Below are 20,561 nucleotides of genomic sequence, written 5' to 3' on the forward strand. Positions count from 1 at the left end.
GTCCTTAAAACCACTTATGGAAGTTGAGAATTAATCCAGCTTTTCGCAGCTTTTTGTTAAAAATGGCGCAACATTTCAGCGCCCTGCTATTCATGCCAGGAATATAGTACATGCATGTGATTAGTATGTGTGGATAGAAAACACTCAGACGTTTCCAAAACTGTTTAAATCACGTCTGTGGCATTTACAGAACGGGTGTTTCATCCAAAAGTGCATGGAAATCTGTTCACTGAAAATGGAAAAATATATCCTTCCGCGACTACAGGCAATTGTTAAAAGTGAACCGAATTAAATAGAGCCGAGTTTACATTGCCTACAGCTTCCACAGGGTGTCTAGAGTCATGTCATTTGATTCACAATTGATTCTTGGTCAAACCCAAACAAGGGAACATCTTCCCTGATGGCTCCGCCCTGATTTTTGGTCGACCTCTGGTCAGACATGTTTTTCTACACGGACAAGAAACAGATTTAACATAGTCTCCTGATCAATTTTATCGCTTATTAACGTGTACTAATACCTAAAGTTGCATTACAAAAGTATTTTGAAGTGTTTTGTGAATGTTTATCGTCGACTTTTTGAATTTTAAAAAATTATGTTACGTTATGAAATGCTCATTCTTTTCTTTACTCGCAACGTAATTCTTAGCTCGATATCTAGGCTATATATGGACAGATTTAATCGAAAAAAGACCCTAAATGATGTTTATGGGACATCTAGGAGTGCCAAGAAAGAAGCTCGTCAAAGGTAATGAATGTTTTATATTTTATTTCAGCGTTTTCGTTTGCGACGGCTAACGCAAAATCTGTCGTTTTAGGTGACGGTGCAGTATTTTGAGGGTGCATGGTATCAGATAATAGCTTCTCATGCTTTCCCCGAAAAGCATTTTACAAATCTGACTTGGTGGATAGATTCACAACGAGTGTAGCTTTAATTCAGTATATTGTATGTCAATTTTAATGAAAGTTTGAGGTTTATCAACCTCTATGGTGGCGCTCTTGAGCATTTCTGCTGATTGTGGTCCCCACTTCGGTACCACGTCTTTAACAAGTTAAGCCATTTTGCCACAACTTTGGAAGTATGCTTGGGGTCATTGTCCATTTGGAAGACCCATTTGCGACCAAGCTTTAACTTCCTGACTGATGTCTTGAGATGTTGCTTTTCATATATCCACATAATTGTCCTTCCTCACGATGCCATCTATTTTGTGAAGTGCACCAGTCCCTCCTGCAGCAAATCACCCCCACAGCATGATGCTGCCACCCCCCGTGCTTCACGGTTGGGATGGTGTTCTTCGGCTTGCAAGCCTCCCCCTTTTTACTCTAAACATAACAATGGTCATTATGGCCAAACAGTTACATTTTTGTTTCATCAGACCAGAGTACATTTCTCCGAAAAGTACGATCTTTGTCTTCATGTGCAGTTGCAAACTGTAGTCTGGCCTTTTTTATGGCAGTTTTTGAGCAGTGGCTTCTTCCTTGCTGAGCGGACTTTCAGGCGATGTCGATATAGGACGTGTTTTACTGTGGATATAGATACTTTTTTCCTCCAGCATCTTCACAAGGTCCTTTGCTGTTGTTCTGGGATTGATTTGCACTTTTTGCACCAACGTACGTTCATCTCAAGGAGACAGAACACGTCTCCTTCCTGAGCGGTATGATGGCTGCGTGGTCCCATAGTGTTTATACTTGCGTATTATTGTTTGTACAGATGAATGTGGTACCTTCAGGCATTTGGAAATTGCTCCCAAGGATGAACAAGACGTGTGGAGGTCTACAATTATTTTCTGAGGTCTTGGCTGATTTATTTTGATTTTCCCATGATGTCAAGCAAAAAGCCACTGAGTTTGAAGGTAGGCCTTGAAATACATACACAGGTACACCTCCACAGGACATCATTTTCTGGAATTTTCCAAGCTGTTTACATACACTAAGTTGACTGTGCCTTTAAACTTTTGACCCACTGGAAATGTGATACAGGGAAATAATCTGTCTAAACAATTGTTTGAAAAATTACTTGTCATGCACAAAGTAGTTGTCCTAACCGACTTTCCAAAACTAGTTTGTTAACCTGTTACTCCTACCCCCTACTTTTTCAAACATTCTGTTAAAAATCGCGCAACATTTCAGCGCCCTGCTACTCATGCCAGGAATATAGTATATGCATATGATTAGTATGTGTGGATAGAAAACACTCAGACGTTTTAAAACTGGTTAAATCACGGCTGTGACTATAACAGAACGTGCGTTTCATCGAAAAGCGCAGGAAAATCTGATCACTGAAAATGCGAAAATATATCCATGCGCCACTAAAACCCATTGTTGAATGTGAACCACATTAAATGGGGCAGAGGTTGCAATATCTACAGCTTCCACACGATGTCAACAGTCTTGTCATTTGCCTATGATTTGTTTCTTGGTCAAACGGACACAAGGTAGCGCCTTCCTTACGGTCTCTGACCGCATATTTTGGTTGAGATTTACCCGGACATTATTTCCAGACGTACAGCTATAGAATATACATCGCCTTGTGATCAATTTGATCGCTTATTAACGTGTACTAATACCTAAAGTTGCATTACAAAAGTATTTCGAAGTGTTTTGTGAAAGTTTATCGTCGACTTTTTTAATTTAAAAAAATGACGTTACGCTATAAAACGCAATTTTCTTTCCTTGATCACAGTCTTCATAGATCGATATCTAGGCTATATATGGACCGATTTTAATCGAAAAAAAGACTCAATAGTGATGTTTATGGGACATCTAGGAGTGCCAACAAAGAAGATGGTCAAAGGTAATTAATGTTTTATATTTTATTTGTGCGTTTTGTGTAGCCCCGACTATGCTAATTATTTTGTTTACGTCCCCTGCGGATCTTTTGGGGTGTTACATGCTATCAGATAATAGCTTCTCATGCTTTCGCCGAAAAGCATTTTAAAAATCTGACTTGTTGCCTGGATTCACAACAAGTGTAGCTTTAATTCAGTACCCTGCATGTGTATTTTAATGAATGAGTTTTAACGAGTGCTATTAGCATTTAGCGTAGTGCATTTGCATTTCCAGATGTCTAGATGGGACGCCTGCTTGTCGGGTAGGAGCAAGAGGTTAACAAAAATGTGTGGAGTGGTTGAAAACTGAGTTTTAACCTCTGACTCCCCATCCCGCATGCAGGAGCGTAATCATCGCCTGACACTAATTAGCATAACGTAACGGACATAATTATTACCTAGAAAGTATTCCTATTCATGAATATCACAAATGAAGTATACTGACACAGCTTAGCCTTTTGTTAATTACCCTGTCATCTCAGATTTTCAAAATATGCTTTACAGCCAAAGCTAGACAAGCATTTGTGTAAGTTTAGCCTAGCATAGCATTATGCCTAGCTAGCAGCAGGCAACCTTGTCACAAATCAGAAAAGCAATCAAATTAAATTGTTTACCTTTGATGAACTTCGGATGTTTTCACTCACGAGACTCCCAGGTAGATAGCCAAAGTTCATTTTTTTCACAAAATATTATTTTTGTAGGCGAAATAGCTCAGTTTGTTCTTCACGTTTGGCTGAGAAATCACCCGGAAATTGCAGTCACGAAAACGTCGAAAAATATTCCAAATTAGCTCCATACTATCGACAGAAACATGGCAAACGTTGTTTATAATCAATCCTCAAGGTGTTTTTCAAATATCTATTCGATAATATATCCATCGGGACAATTTGTTTTTCAGTAGGACCGATTGGAGTAATGGCTACCTCTGTATTTTACGCGAGAGTCACCCTGGGAGCCATCAGGTGACCACTTATGCAATGTAGCCGCCTACGGCTATTCTTCAACATAAATGCGTAAAACTACGTCACAATGCTGTAGACACCTTTGGGGAATATGTAGAAAGCGTAAGCTGGTTGATAGCACATTCACAGCTCAATAGGGACCCATTGGAACGCAGCGCTTTCAAAATATGGGGCACTTTCGGATTGGATTTTTCTCAGGCTTTCACCTGCAACATCAGTTCTGTTATACTGTCAATTTAAGCTGTTAATTATATGAATATTCTAGCATCTTGTCCTGACAAAATATCCCATTTAAAACGGGAACGTTTTTTTCTTCCAAAAATGAAAATACTGCCCTTCGAGTCGCAACAATTAATGACTCCAACCTAAGTGTATGTAACCTCCGACTTCAACTGTATGTTATTCTTATGTAGTGTTACATAATGCTTGCAGGTTCCTCCCACTTCTGTTTTGGCCTCATTTTCATTTTTTCTAAGGTGTTCGACTTGACTAGGAAGGAATTTGAAAGTTGTAATACTATCTGGTTGTATAATTAATCTCCAGCATCTTACATTGGTGCCAAATTGTTATGCTTGAACAACTCCAACTGCAATGTATGGGCTTATATAATACCTTTGGTAAATTAGACTCATAAACCCAGTGTATATTTGGAAAACTAGGCCTGTCTTTTTTCTACCTTTTTCACTGGCTTCTCCACGTCTTGGGGTAACTTATCCCTTTGCCAACCTATTTCTTACTGGCTTACCTTTTCTGTTTCTTTTTTCCTTCCATTCTTTTTTGCTTCATTCTCTCACTAGGACAAGAGCTCCCCTCTTCTGCCTCCAGACCTGTTAAAAAGTATATCAGATTTTGAGGAGGAGGAAGAGCTGGCCTTTACTAAGCCTCATGGTTTCTACCAGGCCTTGGCTGGCCCTCTTAGTACTGCTCCAGGACGAAATATATTTGTACGTAGTTAATTTCTCTTAATGTAATCCCCCTGGCTTAACCAGCATGTTAAACATCAGGACACGTATTCATAAAGCCTGCTGATCTAGGATCAGTTTTAGAACATAATGAGTAAGATTACATGTACGGGGGGCTGATTCAGGGTCAGTACTCATGAGGCGCTTTATGAATACAGGCCCAGATTCACCTTTACAACTAGTTTTAAGCAGCATTGTCTGGGATGTGAGTAGAATACTTAAGTGGGAGGGATATGGCTCATTTAAATACTGTAATACTGTTATATGTTAAATAAGAGTTCAGAATCTGTACGTGTATTTTTCCAGGCTAGTGTTTATATGATTGTGTGGTTTTGATCCTTATTCTATGTCAACAGAAATACACCCAGTACTTCTGAGCAGTCACTGCATTTTTGGAGGATTAGGCTAAATGTTGTCTATGTTGCAATGCAGGATTCCTGTAAAATGTTGTAGGCATGCCTACATTATCCACAATGAGAGAAACGGACATTTGTACTTGATCAGGTTGAACAAACTGTAACTGGGATTACATGTTGTGTAAATTTCAACCCTATCAGTATTGATAGCAAATATACAAACACCTGCAACGTCGACTTGGGAGAATGTGCTGATGGAATAAATGACATTCATCAGAATCTATTAGTTAACACATCTGATACTGTAACTGTTTTCCCCAACTCTCTCCTACAGTTGCCAAATCAGTCAAGAATGGAAAGTGGCTCTGAGGTGATGGGCCAGTCGTCTTCTCTCATGCCCTTATCTGGGTTCCCAATTCAGGTCCGTATGTATGCATGGGAAAAGCTCCGCCCTGCCCCTATACTTGTTTTGACTGCTGTTTGTTGAAAATGAAAATGTCTGCAGCATCTCACATGCAGTGGTTTAAGGTCACTCTGAGCCAGATTTGTTAATGAAGTCTCACTGAGCTTTTTAAGGATGTTTGCTCTGAAATAACAGTTGAGTTTTAAATGCCATGTTTAATGTTAACTAAAGGGGTATGTATGACTGGCATTTGATCGTATGACAAAGGCCTAATTGTGTATTTTTGTTCTTGTTTTAGGAGAGTTCCTATCAAAACAACAGCATTTTCAGCCAGGCCTATGGGAAGAACATGGCTCCCAACCCCAAGACCGACGCTCCCATGCTTCACCAGGAACCTTCTCTCTACTCCCTGTTTGAAGGAACTCCATGGTCCCCGTCCCTTCCTGCCAGCTCAGGTACCTGCCACCGCTCCCCCCCCCCATCACAACAGCACCCCGGTTAGTGTTAATTAACACGCTTAGGCCAGTTAAAATTGATAAACTGTAATGTATTTTTCCCCTAGAAAAGTGAGGCGAGCGAGGGGAAAATAAAACATTAAGTGGATAAGGAATAACAGTACTTTACCACATTGTCCTGGGCAGAATGTGAGCTCCAGGAGTTATATTTTTCCATGTGAAAACTTACACTGTTTTTCTTAAAAAGAATGCAGATGTTAGTGTTTATAACCATGAGAAATGAAATGCAATGAGAGCTATAACTTTTCTTTATTCCTGATAGAAAATTAAAAGAACAACATGTAGACTCATCTGGAAATAAAAAATGACCTCCAATGTTCTGTGGTCAGAGGCAATAGCACAATCACCTGCTGCTTTTTACTGTTCAACAGCACGGTCTGTTTTGTGCTTTATTTCATGTTTATTCTGGTCTCTAGCATGTTCATTTCTTTTTAGATTTATTGGAGCTCTCTTTATGAACTGCTTTCCTTCTTGCTTACACACTTGGCTCATTGGCCTGACATGTTGGAATTCTTGTTTGAGCCTCACCACCTCTTTCCCCCTCAAGAACATCTAGATATCCACAATGGACACACATCTGGGAATGACACTGATTGTTGAATAATACTGCGTCTCCACTTGCATTGCATAGGTTAGCCCCTTGAAAGCAACTATCTGCTCATGATATGGATTGTCTTCTTTGAAAATCTCAACCACTTGTAAAAAATGTCTCATCCCGAATGCGTTGGATTGCTTTCTGTTCTTTAGACCGCCATACAAGCACCTTGGGTTCTCACATTCAACACAGTTGATGGTCGCTCTCACCTTTGCACTGACCATGACAGCACTCCTCTTTACATTTTCTATATTTGGTGTCGGAGAAGGACTATCCTAGTCAGTGGTGTCCAGGCTGTACAGATCGTCACATGTCTGGTGCTCACGTTTGTCCACGGTCAATGTTGGATCGGGCACAAACCTTCAGTTCTTAAATTGTTCTTCTGGCAAATGTGGAGGACATCTTGAAATGACTGTCCTGGAATTGCTTGTTGTACTGTTCCTTGTCTAGGCCTTTTCTGCTGAGGTCATGCATCATGTCAACTTCTGTATCAATGTAGTAGAATGGATTCAGGGCATAATGTGCAGACTGTGATGGTGGGGTGCGGGTACAGCGGAGGTAGGCCCAGGCACTGAGTGATAAGAGGTTGCATCTCTGGACATGCTGGTTATACTGGGTGAGGTCACCACATGTGTGGGAGGTGGGATAAAGGAGGTCTCAGAGGTATGATGAGTGGAACTAGGGGTTCCATTGTAAAAAAAAACAATGATAACTAACCTAAACAACAGGTTATAAGGCATATTCACCTTTGAGAGAGACATAAAGCGAGGCATAAAGCAATCACAGATGTTGATTGGGAGAGCTAGCTAAGACAACGGTTAAGACAACAACCACTAATCGGTTAAGACCACAACAACCGGTAAAATGGCAATGAATGGACAGAGAGGGTCGGTTATCTACACATAGAGCCTGAGTTCGGGGCTGGGGCCGAGAGATAAACAGAATGGAGTAGCGTGATTAAACTCTCTGGGATCGTTCGGGACGCTAGTGTCCCACCTCGCCAACAGCCAGTGAAATTGCAGGGCGCCAAATTCAAAACAACAAATCTCATAATTAAAATTCCTCAACCATACAAGTATTTTACACCATTTTTAAAGAAACACTTCTCGTTAATCCAACCACAGTGTCCGCTTTCAAAAAGGCTTTTCGGCGAAAGCAGAACATATTATGTTAGGTCAGCAACTAGTCACATAAAGCATTCAGCCATTTTCCAACCAAAGAGAGGTGTCACAAAAAGCAGAAATATAGATTAAATTAATCACTAACCTTTGACGATCTTCATCAGATGACACTCCCAGGAATCAATGTTACACAATACATATGTTTTGTTTGATCAAGTTAATTTTATATCCAAAAACCTCAGTTTACATTGGCGCCATGTTCAGAAATGCCTCAAACATCCGGAGAAATTGCAAAGAGCCACATCAAATAACAGAAATACTCATCATAAACTTTGATAAAAGATACATGTTTTACATAGAATTTAAGATTAACTTGTTCTTAATGCAGCCGCTGTGTCAGATTTCAAAAAAGCTTTACAGCAAAAGCACAATATTCAATCATCTGAGAACAGGTTCAGCCACAAAAGCAATACAGTTACCCACCAAATTGTGGAATCAACAGAAGTCATAAATAGCATTATAAATCTTCGCTTACCTTTGCTGATCTTTGTCGGAATGGACTCCCGCTTCCACAAGAAATGTTTGATTACGTCCATATTTATGTCCAAATACCTCAGTTTTGTTTGCGTGTTTAGTTCACTATTCCAAAGGCACAATGCTAGAGCGCAAAATCCAGACGAAAAGTCAAGGGTTCCATTACAGTTTGTAGAAACATGTCAAACGATGTTTACAATCAATCCTTAGGGTCTTTTTATAATAAATATTCAATAATATTCCAACCAGACAATAGCGTATTCATTACAGAGGAAAAAGGAACGGCGCGCCCACTTGACAGCGCAGCAAACAACTGATTGGCCTCATCCTAGTCCACGTGTTGAAACAGCTCTTATTCGACGCCCTTCCACAATTGAAGCCTGAAATAACTTTCTAAAGACTGTTGACATCTGCTGGAAGCATTGGGAAGTGCAATCTGGCCCCATAGACACAGCGTATTGGATTGGCAATCACTTAAATGAAACTACAAACTCCAGTTTTCCCACTTCCTGGTTGGATTTGTCTCAGGTTTTCGCCTGCCATATGAGTTATGTTATACTCAGACATCATTCAAACAGTTTTAGAAACTTCAGTGTTTTCTATCCGATACTACTAATATGCATATATTAGCATCTGGGACAGAGTAGCAGGCAATTTACTCTGGGAACCTTATTCATCCAAGCTACTCAATACTGCCCCCCAGCCATAAGAAGTTAATGTGATGTATAGAGTAGACTATTAAAAACATCTAATTCATGACTTTATTGACAAATAATTATAATCATATTAAAATGTTGTATAATAATGAGTTCATTACCTGAATGAGTCTCCTATAAGGTGTTAACAAAATGTTCATACAAATATGATTAGGCCTCTCTCTTAGACTCGGCCTTGTAGAAAGGGAGTTAAATCAATTTAGGTTTGACAAATTTTATGTAGCACTGGAAACAATACATAAATCCAGCCATAAAGTATAGCCTATCAAAATAAAAATGTTTGTTTATAACATGCCCAATTAGAAGCCTCAATCTATATAGAGCAAGTTTGACTAAATTCGAGCCCAGTAACTCACTGCATCCTGCTTCAATTGTCTCGTCTGGCTGCCACGAAAAGCCCCCGCCTTGGAGACAGTCAATCATATCATTGTGGAGCTGCTGATCTGCACGAAGTGTGAGAGTGCCACTGGCAATATACTTTGCTGGACATGCTAGCTGTTCACGGTGGCGTATCATCACTTTGTTTCACTGTCCAATCTGAGGCTGTTTGGTCTCTTGCTCATCAACTAGGTAAAGCGTCAAGGGAGAGAGGACAGTGCATTATCAACAAAGCGCCGCATATATTGCCCGAAAAATAACATCTGATTAAAAAATAAATAATAATAATTAACGGGTGGTGGAGACAATTAAGGAGGGACATCCGTTTAAAACAGTAATAAAACTTTCTCCTGGCCTTAGCATCTGAGTCAATATTTCAATATAACCTTTATTGAATAACATTTTATAAAGGCAGAAATTCTGTTAGATGTTAAGACATATTTGCATGTAATTATAATTATATTTCTCCATTTCCATAACAGACCACTCTACACCAGCAAGCCAGTCCCCCCATTCTTCCAACCCAAGCAGTTTACCTTCTTCTCCACCCACGCACAACCATGGCTCCATCCCCTTCTCTAACTTCGGCCCCATAGGAACACCCGACAACCGAGACAGGAGGATGGTCGACCGCTGGAAGGTGGAAAAGACGCGTAAGTCAACCTCATGAATCTAAATATATCAATTATATCCGTCTACCTCTTATACCCACTGATGTATGTAATGAATGTCATTTTTGGTATATCAACTTAGCCTTTTCCAGACATTTTGTGTTATTCTTAAGTCATGGCGTTTTATATAATGAATCTCTGTTTTTGTCAAGTAGCTGTGAGTGGGTTTGGTCTGGACTACCTGCCCTCTGCGTCGTCGTCTTCAGACCACCGAACGCCTGAGAATAGCTGGCACCAGGGGAACACCCCCAGCAGCTCCTGGGCCGCCCAGGAGTTGCCAATGGAAGACTCCTCCACTGTGCTCCTGGACAGTCTGAAGGTACCACACGACACATACCTTTCTTACCTTTAGGGTTGCAAAAGTCTGGTAACTTTCCACAAATTCCCAAGTTTTCAAGAAATCCCAGTTTGAGAATTCCTGGATTACAAGATCATTCCCTAATGATTCAAGGAATATTCCAACCAAGACTTCTGGATAACATCTGAATTAAGGGAAAGTTACAGGACTAAAGTCTCCTTTAGTCATTTAGAATTAAGCGACGTCTCCTGTTATTGCCACTTATATCACCCCAACTTTATTTTAGGTCCTGTCTAGGGCTGTTGCGGTGACTGTATTACATCCATACCAACCGTTATGAGTCATGACCTCAGTAAAATTCCATGTGACTGTCGAGTCATGTTAATCTTCCTTTAGGCAGTTTGGACATGCTCTGGTAGTACCCAACTTGCTAATGATCATCAGGTCCTAATGGCCTGGTATACAGGGCTCTATTGCTTCTCCATCAGGTCCTAATGGCCTGGTCCTCAGGGCTCTATTGTTCCTCCATCAGGTCCTAATGGCCTGGTACTCAGGGCTCTATTGTTCCTCCATCAGGTCCCAATGGCCTGGTACTCAGGGCTCTATTGTTCCTCCGTCAGGTCCTAATTGCCTGGTACTCAGGGCTCTATTGTCCCTCTAACCAATCTGACGTCAATGCAAATGAATTTGAATATATGTATATATGTCAAACATTTGGATGCCAACTCAACTCAGTTTTTATTTTTACTCTCCTACGTTGTGGAATAATAGAGAAGACATCAAAACTATGAAATAACACATATGGAATCACTTAGTAACCAAAAGTGTTAAACATATCAAAATATATTTGAGATACTTTAAAGAATGTCCTTTGAAACTATATAAACTAGTGACCCGCAGTGTTTGTCATTCATACCCTGATGAAGACAGCTTGTCTGTCAAAATGTTGGTTATTAGGCTATTCAATTATTGCATCTGAGCTCCTAGTGTGCGGCTCTCCTTTTCTTTTTCAAGATTCTTCAAAGTCGCCACCCGTTGCCTTGATGACAGCTTTGCACACTCTTGGCATTCTCACTACCATCTTCACCTGGAATGCTTTTCCAACAGACTTGACGGTGTTCCCACATATGCTGAGCACTTGTTGACTGCTTTTCCTTCACTCCACGGTCCAACTCATCCCAAGCCATCTCAATTGGGTTGAGGTCGGGCGATTGTGGAGGTCAGGTCATCTGATGCAGCACTCCATCACTCTCCTTCTTGGTCAAATAGCCCTTACACAGTCTGGAGGTGTGTTTTGGGTCATTGTCCTGTTGAAAACAAATGAGGATCTCACTAAGCGCAAACCAGATGGGATGGCGTATCGCTGCAGAATGCTGTGGTATCCATGCTGGTTACGTGTGCCTTGAAATTTAAATAAATCGCTGACCGTGTCACCAGCCAAGCACCATCACACCACCTCCTCCATGCTTCACAGTGGGAACCACACATGCAGAGATCATCCGTTCACCTACTCTGCGTCTTGCAAAAAGTCAGCTTTTGGGACCAAAAATCTCAAATTTGGATTCATCAGATCAAAGGACAGATTTTCACCGGTCTAATGTCCATTGCTCGTGTTTCTTGGCTCAAGCATGTGTCTTCTTCTTATTGGTGTCATTTAATAGTGGTTTCTTTGGAGAAATTTGACCATGAAGGCCTGATTCTAGGGCTGTTAAACAAATCCTAATATATTTTAAATTCAAAGTAGCCACCTTTTGCCTTGACAGCTTTGCATGCACTTGGCATTTTCTCAACCAGCTTCATGAGGTAGTCACCTGGAATGCATTTCAATTTACAGGTGTGCCTTGTTCATTTGTGGAATTTCTTTCCCTCCTTAATGCGTTTGAGCCAAACAGTTGTGTTGTGACAAGGTAGGGGGGGGGGGGCTAATACAGAAGATAGCCCTATTTGGTAAAAGAGAAGTCTATATTATGGCAAAAAGACAGCCCATCAGCTAATACAGAAGATAGCCCTATTTGTTAAAAGACAAGTCTATATTATGGCAAAATGACAGCCCATCATTACTTTAAGACATGAAAGTCAGTCAATACGGAAAATTTCAAGAACTTTTAAAGTTTCTTCAAGTGCAGTCACAAACCACCAAGCGCTATAATGAAACTGGCTCTCGTGAGGACTCCCACAGGAATGGAAGACCCAGAGTTACCTTTGCTGCAGAGTATAGGTTAATTAGTTACCAGCCTCAGAAATTGCAGCTCAAATAAATGCTTCAGAGTTCAAGTAACAAAGTCTCTAAATCATCTGTTCAGAGGAGACTGTGTGAATCAGGCCTTCATTGAAGAATTGCTGCAGAGAAACCACTACAAAATACCTCAATGAGAAGAAGAGAATTGCCTGGGCCAGGAAACACAAGCAATGGACATTAGACCGGTGGAAATCAGTCTGATGAGACCAAATTTGCGATTTTTGGTTCCAACCGCTCTGTCTTTGTGAAACACGTGTATTTCCCACCGTAAGGCATGGAGGAGGTGGTGTGGGGGTGCTTTGCTGGTGACACTGTGATTTATTTAGAATTCAAAGCAAACTTAACCAGCATGGCTACGACAGCATGCTGTACCAATATGACATCCCATCTGGTTTGCTCTTAGTGGGACTATTATTTGTTTTTCAATAGGACAATGACCCATCATACCTCTAGGCAGTGTAAGGGCTATTTGACCAAGAAGGGGAGTGAGGGAGTGCTGTGTCAGATGACCTGGCCTTCACAATCCCCCAACCTCAACCCAATTGAAATGGTTTGGGATGAGTCAGACGGTAGAGTGAAGGAAAAGCAGCCAACAAGTGCTCAGCATATGTGGGAACTCCTTGAAGACTGTTGGAAAAGGATTCCAGGTGAAGCGAGAACCAAGAGTGTGCAAAGCTGTCAAGGCAAAGGGAGGCTATTTGAAGAATCTCAAATATAAAATATATTTTGATGTTTAAAACTTTTTTTTGGTTACTGCATGATTTCATATGGGTTATTTAATAGTTTTGATGATTTCACTATTATTCTAGAAAATGGTAAAAAGAAAAACCCTTGAATGAGTAGGTGTTCTAAACACAAAAGTATATCTTTGGTACATAATTGGTCTAGTCTAAATTCAACAAATTCAGAGTTAGCCAACCCTTATAGTGAGTTTGTATTTGATTGTGAATAGCCTAGTAATAGGGCATTTCTTATATTTTCATAATGAGTAGGCTGACACATGATCTTTTAGCTACAGAATATCTCGCCACCATGCATTTCCATCTCCCCTCTTTCCTTCATTCTTTTCTTTAGATTGCAGAAGGGCTGTTTAATTACATGTTTGTTTGTTGTGAAAACATGTTACTGTTGATTTTCCCAAATAAGATTTAATTTGGTTTCTTATATTTAAGCTCTGGGTAGCTGCAGGAACAGGGTTGGAGAACATATGGCATACAGAGTTTGGGTAGAACATCACCTCTTGCACAGTTTAATAAACGGAGTAGCCTACCCGACATGACTGAAAAATGTACCAGCTGGAAAGTGGCCTCCATTCGCTATTCGAGTGCATACAGATGACACGTCTTGCCCCTGTTCCTGCCCATTTAAAAATGGGCCATTCTAAATCGAAACAATTTTGGGATATTTGTAAAGATTACTGAATTGAGGAAAGTCTGATGGGTGAAAATATGATCACATGATGAGAGAACAGCGTGTGCCGCCTGAGGCAAGGAACAGATCGTAAGCTTTTAGTCTCATCATGCAGCCCATATGTCTTTTTATTTCTAAGGTTTGTATAATTCATAGCTAAAGTTGCCAAATAACTCTAAATCTAGTGTATAGGACCCTTTTTCAAATGATGACGTTTACTCTCAACAGCCAATTCATATGTGCACACTCGCTCTGGAATGGGAAAAATATCCTTTGTTTTATTCAGCTAAGTTCAATTATAATCTTCTCACCATAAAATGTAATGTAATATAAAATAATGCCACAGGACTTATTAGCATATCTTGTCAGCAAAATGATCAAGCCTATGGCATGGAGCATATCCAGATAACATACAGTAGGCAAACTCATACTCTGTTCTTCTGAAATACAAATTCTTCATATCATAAACTTTGTTTAGACCTGCCTAAAATAAATTGATTTATTGTGATGGTGTATATTCAATTAGATTTTTATAAGACTTTTTAAAATGTAGATGTTCCAAAGCCGTGCATCAGCGACTTGTGTGGGTGGAGTCCTGGAGATGCTAAACGTGTTTGTTATTTAACTGTAAATTACTGTGAGACTGGCTATCTTTTGCATGACCATAACCGGCTTACAAAATTTCATGACTGCCACAGCCCATATTGTTAAATTCCTTTTCAATCTATCTCTGTGCTCCCCAGTCCATCTGGTCTAGCTCCATGATGCAGCCGGGGCCTTCGGCCCTAGAGCAGCTCCTCATGCAGCAGAAGCAGCAGAGGGGCCGGGGCACCATGAACCCTCCACACTGAAGGGCCTGCAATCAGAAGCACTTGTGTGAAGAAGTAAGAAGTAAAAAAAAAACGAGCTCCAAATCGGAATTACCGACATATGGAGGCTGGGGAAGGTGAAACGATGACCCAACAGGCTCAAAACACCCTTCTGCTGACGAGGAGGACTGGTGCAAGTCTACTCTCCCTTCTCGCTCTCTCTGTGCCTCCCATGGCAACGAGGGCGTGCAAGCACCTCCCACACCACCTCACTGAGCACGATTCTTACATTGAGGAAACTGAAAACCTCTGACAGCCAGTCACCATGCATACCTCCTGAATTCCTCTGGAGAGTGTGGGAATAAACAACCATCCTTCAGTCCATCTCACTTGGATTCTATGTATCTGGTCTCTGAAAACTATTCTTGAGCTGCTCTTGATGTGGATTTACTATCAGTCTTTGATTTGCCTACTGGAGAAGAGAGGAGCCTAAAGGTGGTGCGGGGTGTTTTTGGGGAGGCAAGGTGGTCCTAAAACGGTAGATGTGGTGAAAAAAAGAAAGACTGATCTTTCTGAATTCTTGACAAAATTTTCTTTATCTCGGACAGAGAGCAAGGAGGAGGGGGAGTGTGGCTCGACGTAGCCGGGTTATGAATGAACGAATGAAGGCGTTAACAGCTATATTGCCACAGTCGTTGGTAAAAAAGTGGGGGGAAAGTGTGCCTATCATACTGTGCACAGAACCGTTTGAAAATGAGACGCAGATTATGCTATAGATGCAATTGTCCAGTTTGCAGATTGTTCCTTTCTGTATAGGTTTTACAAGGAGGGAGGTGCATCTTCAGGTCAGTTGAGGATGACTGGAACGCTTCACAAACTCACCACAAAGTTCGCTCAAAAACAAAAGAATCAACAAACTGAGACGGTGATGAGAAAATAGATGTAGGGATAGTATTATTAGCTCTAATAGAGATTTGCAATTATTAGAAATACTGTATTTTGTGATTTGTTCGTAGCAGTTTTAGCTTTATGAAATACTGGGTAACTATGTCCAATAGTTTACTGCTTATGGGGAAAGTAGATATTAATATGTTATCTTTACCCATCTTTCTTTGAGTAAACATGTAACTCTAGCTTATCTGCATAATTGTTTATTTCGTTCATGGTCTGCCTTTTAAAAGTTTTAAGCAGCTTTATTGGCTCTCTTTGTGCCTGGTCAGTGTTTTTTATTTTATTATTACTATCATGATTGGCACTGTCATGTAATGGAAACAAGCAAACGGGTCCAGCAAAGCTGCTGGTTCAGCAATATGGGGCACAAGCCAAGCGAGACACAGACCATCAGACAGACGGCTGGGCTGGGGCACAGAGCAGGTGTAGTCCCTGACTCCCCTACTTGGCATAGAACAGGAGAGAGAGAGACTGATTTATGCTAACCTCTTCACAACCACTACTATAATCACAACAGTTATCGAATTAACGCATATTAGGCCCTGGAGAGTTGCATGCTTGGTTTGCTTGTCTAAAGTCATAGCTCTGTTTTTTTACATACCTCTGTGGTGTGTAACTAACTGAACTAATTGTTTGGTGTTAAGTGTCTGTCACTTGGGTTACGCCAGTGCGAATCGGAAATGCCCAAGCCAGACAATTACTTTTTCCCCAAATAATGAAATCCATGAAACACTGAGTGACAATCAGCAGACCAAGAGAGGCTCTCCAGGAACAGGGTTAGAGGCCAGTTGAGTCTAGGGGTCACTGTTGGATAGGGTTAGAAATATGACTATATACATTGGTACCCTCTATGGTTTAGGCAGCAAATGGCATTTTGTATTTAAAGGGTATACAAAGACTTAATATCTTGTATGAGGGGAAAAACATGTTTTTATTTTCATGTAGAGAACATTTTATTAAACCCAACTTTAAATGATGTCTAATTTGTGTGATTGTGCTTTTCCTGTTACATTAAAATGATATTTAAAAAGAAAAGATAAATAGATTGGACTGAATGTTGGGACATATTCAGCCAGAAGCTATTAAAAAAAAAAAATGAATTCAGCACATAAATGCTAGAGGGGAACTGGGCTGTAATGTTGGCCCTGTATCTGCTCATTGTAAAGGGGTTCTGATTTCAAATGTGTGTTTGGATCATGAATGGTATTTGTCAGTGGTATTGAGCTTACCAGTTCTTGCTGTCTAGGTGGGCGGAAGAGGGAGTGAAGAGGGAGTGAGGGGTAACGCACTAGAATGTTAGAAGAGCTCTGCTCTGGGCATCCTGCCATTTACTGCATTCATGTGGAATCTCCTCTGCTGCATAAATAAACTGACACATCTAACAGTGGCTTTGGTTTTACCACGTTAAGGTTTGTGGAAAAGAACCCTGCACTTTGAGCAGTTGTAACATTCCATACTTCTAATAGTCCTGTGGGACATTACAGGCAATGACAAATGACAGACGGCTATTAACAGTTCCCTGCACAGCTGACCAACCAACATCAAGCACTGTGTCCCAGTTTAAGTTCAATATCAAGGAGAGAATCACTGAAAGTTTGAAATTGCATGAGGATTTGGAATTCTAAATGCTTTCATGGGTTATGGGGAGCGAGGTTGGAGTCCTTTTACCTGTGGGCGGGGGGTCATTCAGAAATGGGCTTGTGTTCTAAGCTTTTTGTGTTTCGTCTTTCTCTAGACATTCAGAAATGGTGGAATCGGCTATGCCTTTAAATAAAGTAAACAATGTTCTCCCTATCTTTTCACTGGACTGTCATTTTTCTGTGACTCATGTACATTATGTATGGTTTCTAAGAAGGTATCATCTTGTGCACCAATTCTACTTTCCCCACAAATCACAATTCAGGACAAAAGTGTGTACAATACATTTGTGTATACAATTTCAATTCATACTGTATTCTGATATTAGTATGGTTTGGAGAAAATGGCTAAATGGTAATAGACAATGAATCATTTTGACTCTGATGTTATGTAGCCTTATTGTCAAGGTGATCAAGAGGAACTGAGTAAGAAGTTATTACTAGAAAATGTTTTTCACACAGGCTGTCACCCTCCCTCCCCACCACACACTCAGGAAATCCTAGGGGGCCATACTTGTGAATGTTAAGTTTAAACTTAAACTTTTTCTTTCTCAAAATCCATTGACCTAGTTGCACGTGGTCACAGCCTGCCACACTTAGCCCTATACTAACCTGACCAGCTGGCAGTGATTCTTTCTTGAAACATTCTGCATCAGCCAATTACGAATGTTGATGTTGGAAGTGATCAAACATTGGCCTTTTCTCAATTTGATTTGCTCAACTCCTGCATTCTCCCCTCTCTGTCCTTTTCTCACTACCTTTTGAAAAAGGTCCAACGTAATCGAGGAGAGGCGGCGAGGAGTGTGAACGTGGACGAAAATGCGCTATAATGAAATGAGAAGCTCCTCCACTTGCACATCATCAAGCAAATTACGTTTACAGGGGTGGATCCCAAAACAAATGTACAACGTGAATACATTTTCTAGATCAAAGGATAGGTAGCATATCGTTTTTAAATGTGTGCATTCTTGTCTCTGATAAGACATCTGATTTCAAAGGGGGTCTGGCAGATGTCAACTCTTCTGCGGTAGGATAGATGCACGCAAATACAGTACAGTGTGTTTAGAATAGGGATCATCAACTACTTTCTGCTGCAGGCCAAATTCTGCGCACAGGCAGATACACTTGTGCTTCCTCGCCAAAAGGAGGCTATTGAGGAGGGGAGGACCGTTTTCCATTTGCTAGCGAATTGACACACTCCTAGACCACACAACCACTTATCGGTTTCCGGAGGATGGACGACTGAAGGTCACGGTGTCACATTGCTGACAAACCTGCTAATGTCACACCCACTACAGAGGTTGCATTGCATCACTCTGGTATCCTAAAAACATTGAGTGTATCTGATATAAAATTGTAGTGTGGAAATGGTTTCTGACAAGGTAGAAGGATATAATTGTCTAGGTTTTTTGTACAGCATCTCAGAAAAATGTAAGCACTGCATGCTTGCCCAAAAGCACAGTATTTGAGAGGGTTAGATGTCTGCCAGGGTTAGATGTTTTATGACCAGTTCAGACGACCAGCTATACATTTACATTACATTTAAGTCATTTAGCAGACGCTCTTATCCAGAGCGACTTACAAATTGGTGCATTCACCTTATGACATCCAGTGGAACAGCCACTTTACAATAGTGCATCTAAATATTTTAAGGGGGGGAATTTATAGAGGAATGTTCACTACTGGCACTTAATGTGGCACCTTAACCATTAGAAACTGAGGTGCCTTGTTAGGATACTGCCGGTACCAATAATTATATGAGAGGAAGGTTAGTGTTAGGACATAAACACATTATCCAGGATACGCTTACATATGCCTGGTTGATAAGCTCATCAGGTGCAGCCAATTAGGGTGATCAGCAGTCATAGTACCAGCTTGCAAGCTGTGAGGCTGCTGGGGGCCATGAGTACTTTCAATTGGTTTTTAATAAAAAATGTAGACATGCCTTTTTATAGTTTCCCCCATCGCGACGTCCCTCTAAGGCACTTCTGCTAACTTGCTAGCCCCACCCTGCTAAATGTCTGAATCGCCGTGTCTCCAGCCAACCCAACCACTCACTGGACCCATACGATTCACTTGGCTGCGCATGCCTCTCCCTAATATCAATGTGCCTTGTCCATTACTGTCCTGGTTAGTGATTACTGTCTTATTTCACTGTAGAGCCTCTTGCCCTGCTCAATATGCCTTAACCAACCATGTTGTTCCACCTCCCACATATGCGATGACATCACCTGGTTTAAACGTCTCTAGAGACTAAATCTCTTTAATCATTACTCAATGCCTTTAATGTACTTTCTTCCTACCATACCTTTGTCTGTACATTATGCCTTGAATCTATGCTATCGTGACAAGAAACCTGCTCCTTATACTCTCTGTTCCAAACGTGCTAAAAGGCCAGTTCTTATAGCCTTTAGCCGTACCCGTATCCGACTTCTCCTCTGTTCCTCTGGTGATGTAGAGGTTAATCCAGGACCTGCAGTGCCTAGCTCCACTCCTACTCCCCAGGTGCTCTAATTTTTTGTCTTCTGTAACCGTAAAAGCCTTGGTTTCATGCATGTTAACATTAGAAGCCTCCTCCCTAAATTTACTTTATTCACTACTTTAGCACATTCTGCCAACCTGGATGACTTAGCCGTGTCTGAATCCTGGCTTAGGAAAACCACCAGAAACCCTGAAATGTTCATCCCTAAATATAACATTTTCCACCAAGATAGAACTACCAAAGGGGGTGGCGTTGCAATCTACTGCAAGATAGCCTGCAAAGTTCTGTCTTGCTATCCAGGTCTGTACCAAAACAATTTGAGCTTCTACTTCTAAAAATTCCAGACATTTCCAGAAACAAGTCTCTCACCTTTGCTGCTTGCTATAGACCACCCTCTGCCCCCAGCTGTGCCCTGGACACCATAGGTGAATTGATTGCCCCCCCCCCCATCTATCTTCTGAGCTCGTGCTGCTAGGTGACCTAAACAGGGACATGCTTAACACCCCGGCCATCCTACAATCTAAGCTTGATGCCCTCAATCTCACACAAATGATCAATGAACCTACCAGGTACAACCCCAAATCCGTAAACATAGGCACCCTCATATAAATATATCATCCTAACTAACTCGCCCTCCAAATACACCTCTGCTGTTTTCAACCAAGATTTTAGCGATCACTGCCTCATTGCCTGCATC

The 20,561-nt window shown here is 41.0% G+C and overlaps 1 protein-coding gene across 1 annotated transcript in view; it reads left to right on the forward strand.

Moving 5' to 3' along the window:
- Window positions 1-17,539, forward strand: part of smg7 (SMG7 nonsense mediated mRNA decay factor) — a 30,370-nt gene extending 12,831 nt beyond the window's left edge. Inside the window, 6 exon segments of the mRNA XM_046359996.1 lie at window positions 4,585-4,731; window positions 5,440-5,526; window positions 5,807-5,963; window positions 9,850-10,020; window positions 10,194-10,357; window positions 14,729-17,539. Of these exon segments, the coding sequence (XP_046215952.1) occupies window positions 4,585-4,731; window positions 5,440-5,526; window positions 5,807-5,963; window positions 9,850-10,020; window positions 10,194-10,357; window positions 14,729-14,836 (834 nt within the window). The 3' untranslated portion in view covers window positions 14,837-17,539.
- The last annotated feature ends 3,022 nt before the right edge of the window (window positions 17,540-20,561 follow it).

This window comes from Oncorhynchus gorbuscha, linkage group LG08 (assembly GCF_021184085.1).
Source record: "Oncorhynchus gorbuscha isolate QuinsamMale2020 ecotype Even-year linkage group LG08, OgorEven_v1.0, whole genome shotgun sequence".
Classification (NCBI taxonomy): Eukaryota; Metazoa; Chordata; class Actinopteri; order Salmoniformes; family Salmonidae; genus Oncorhynchus; species Oncorhynchus gorbuscha.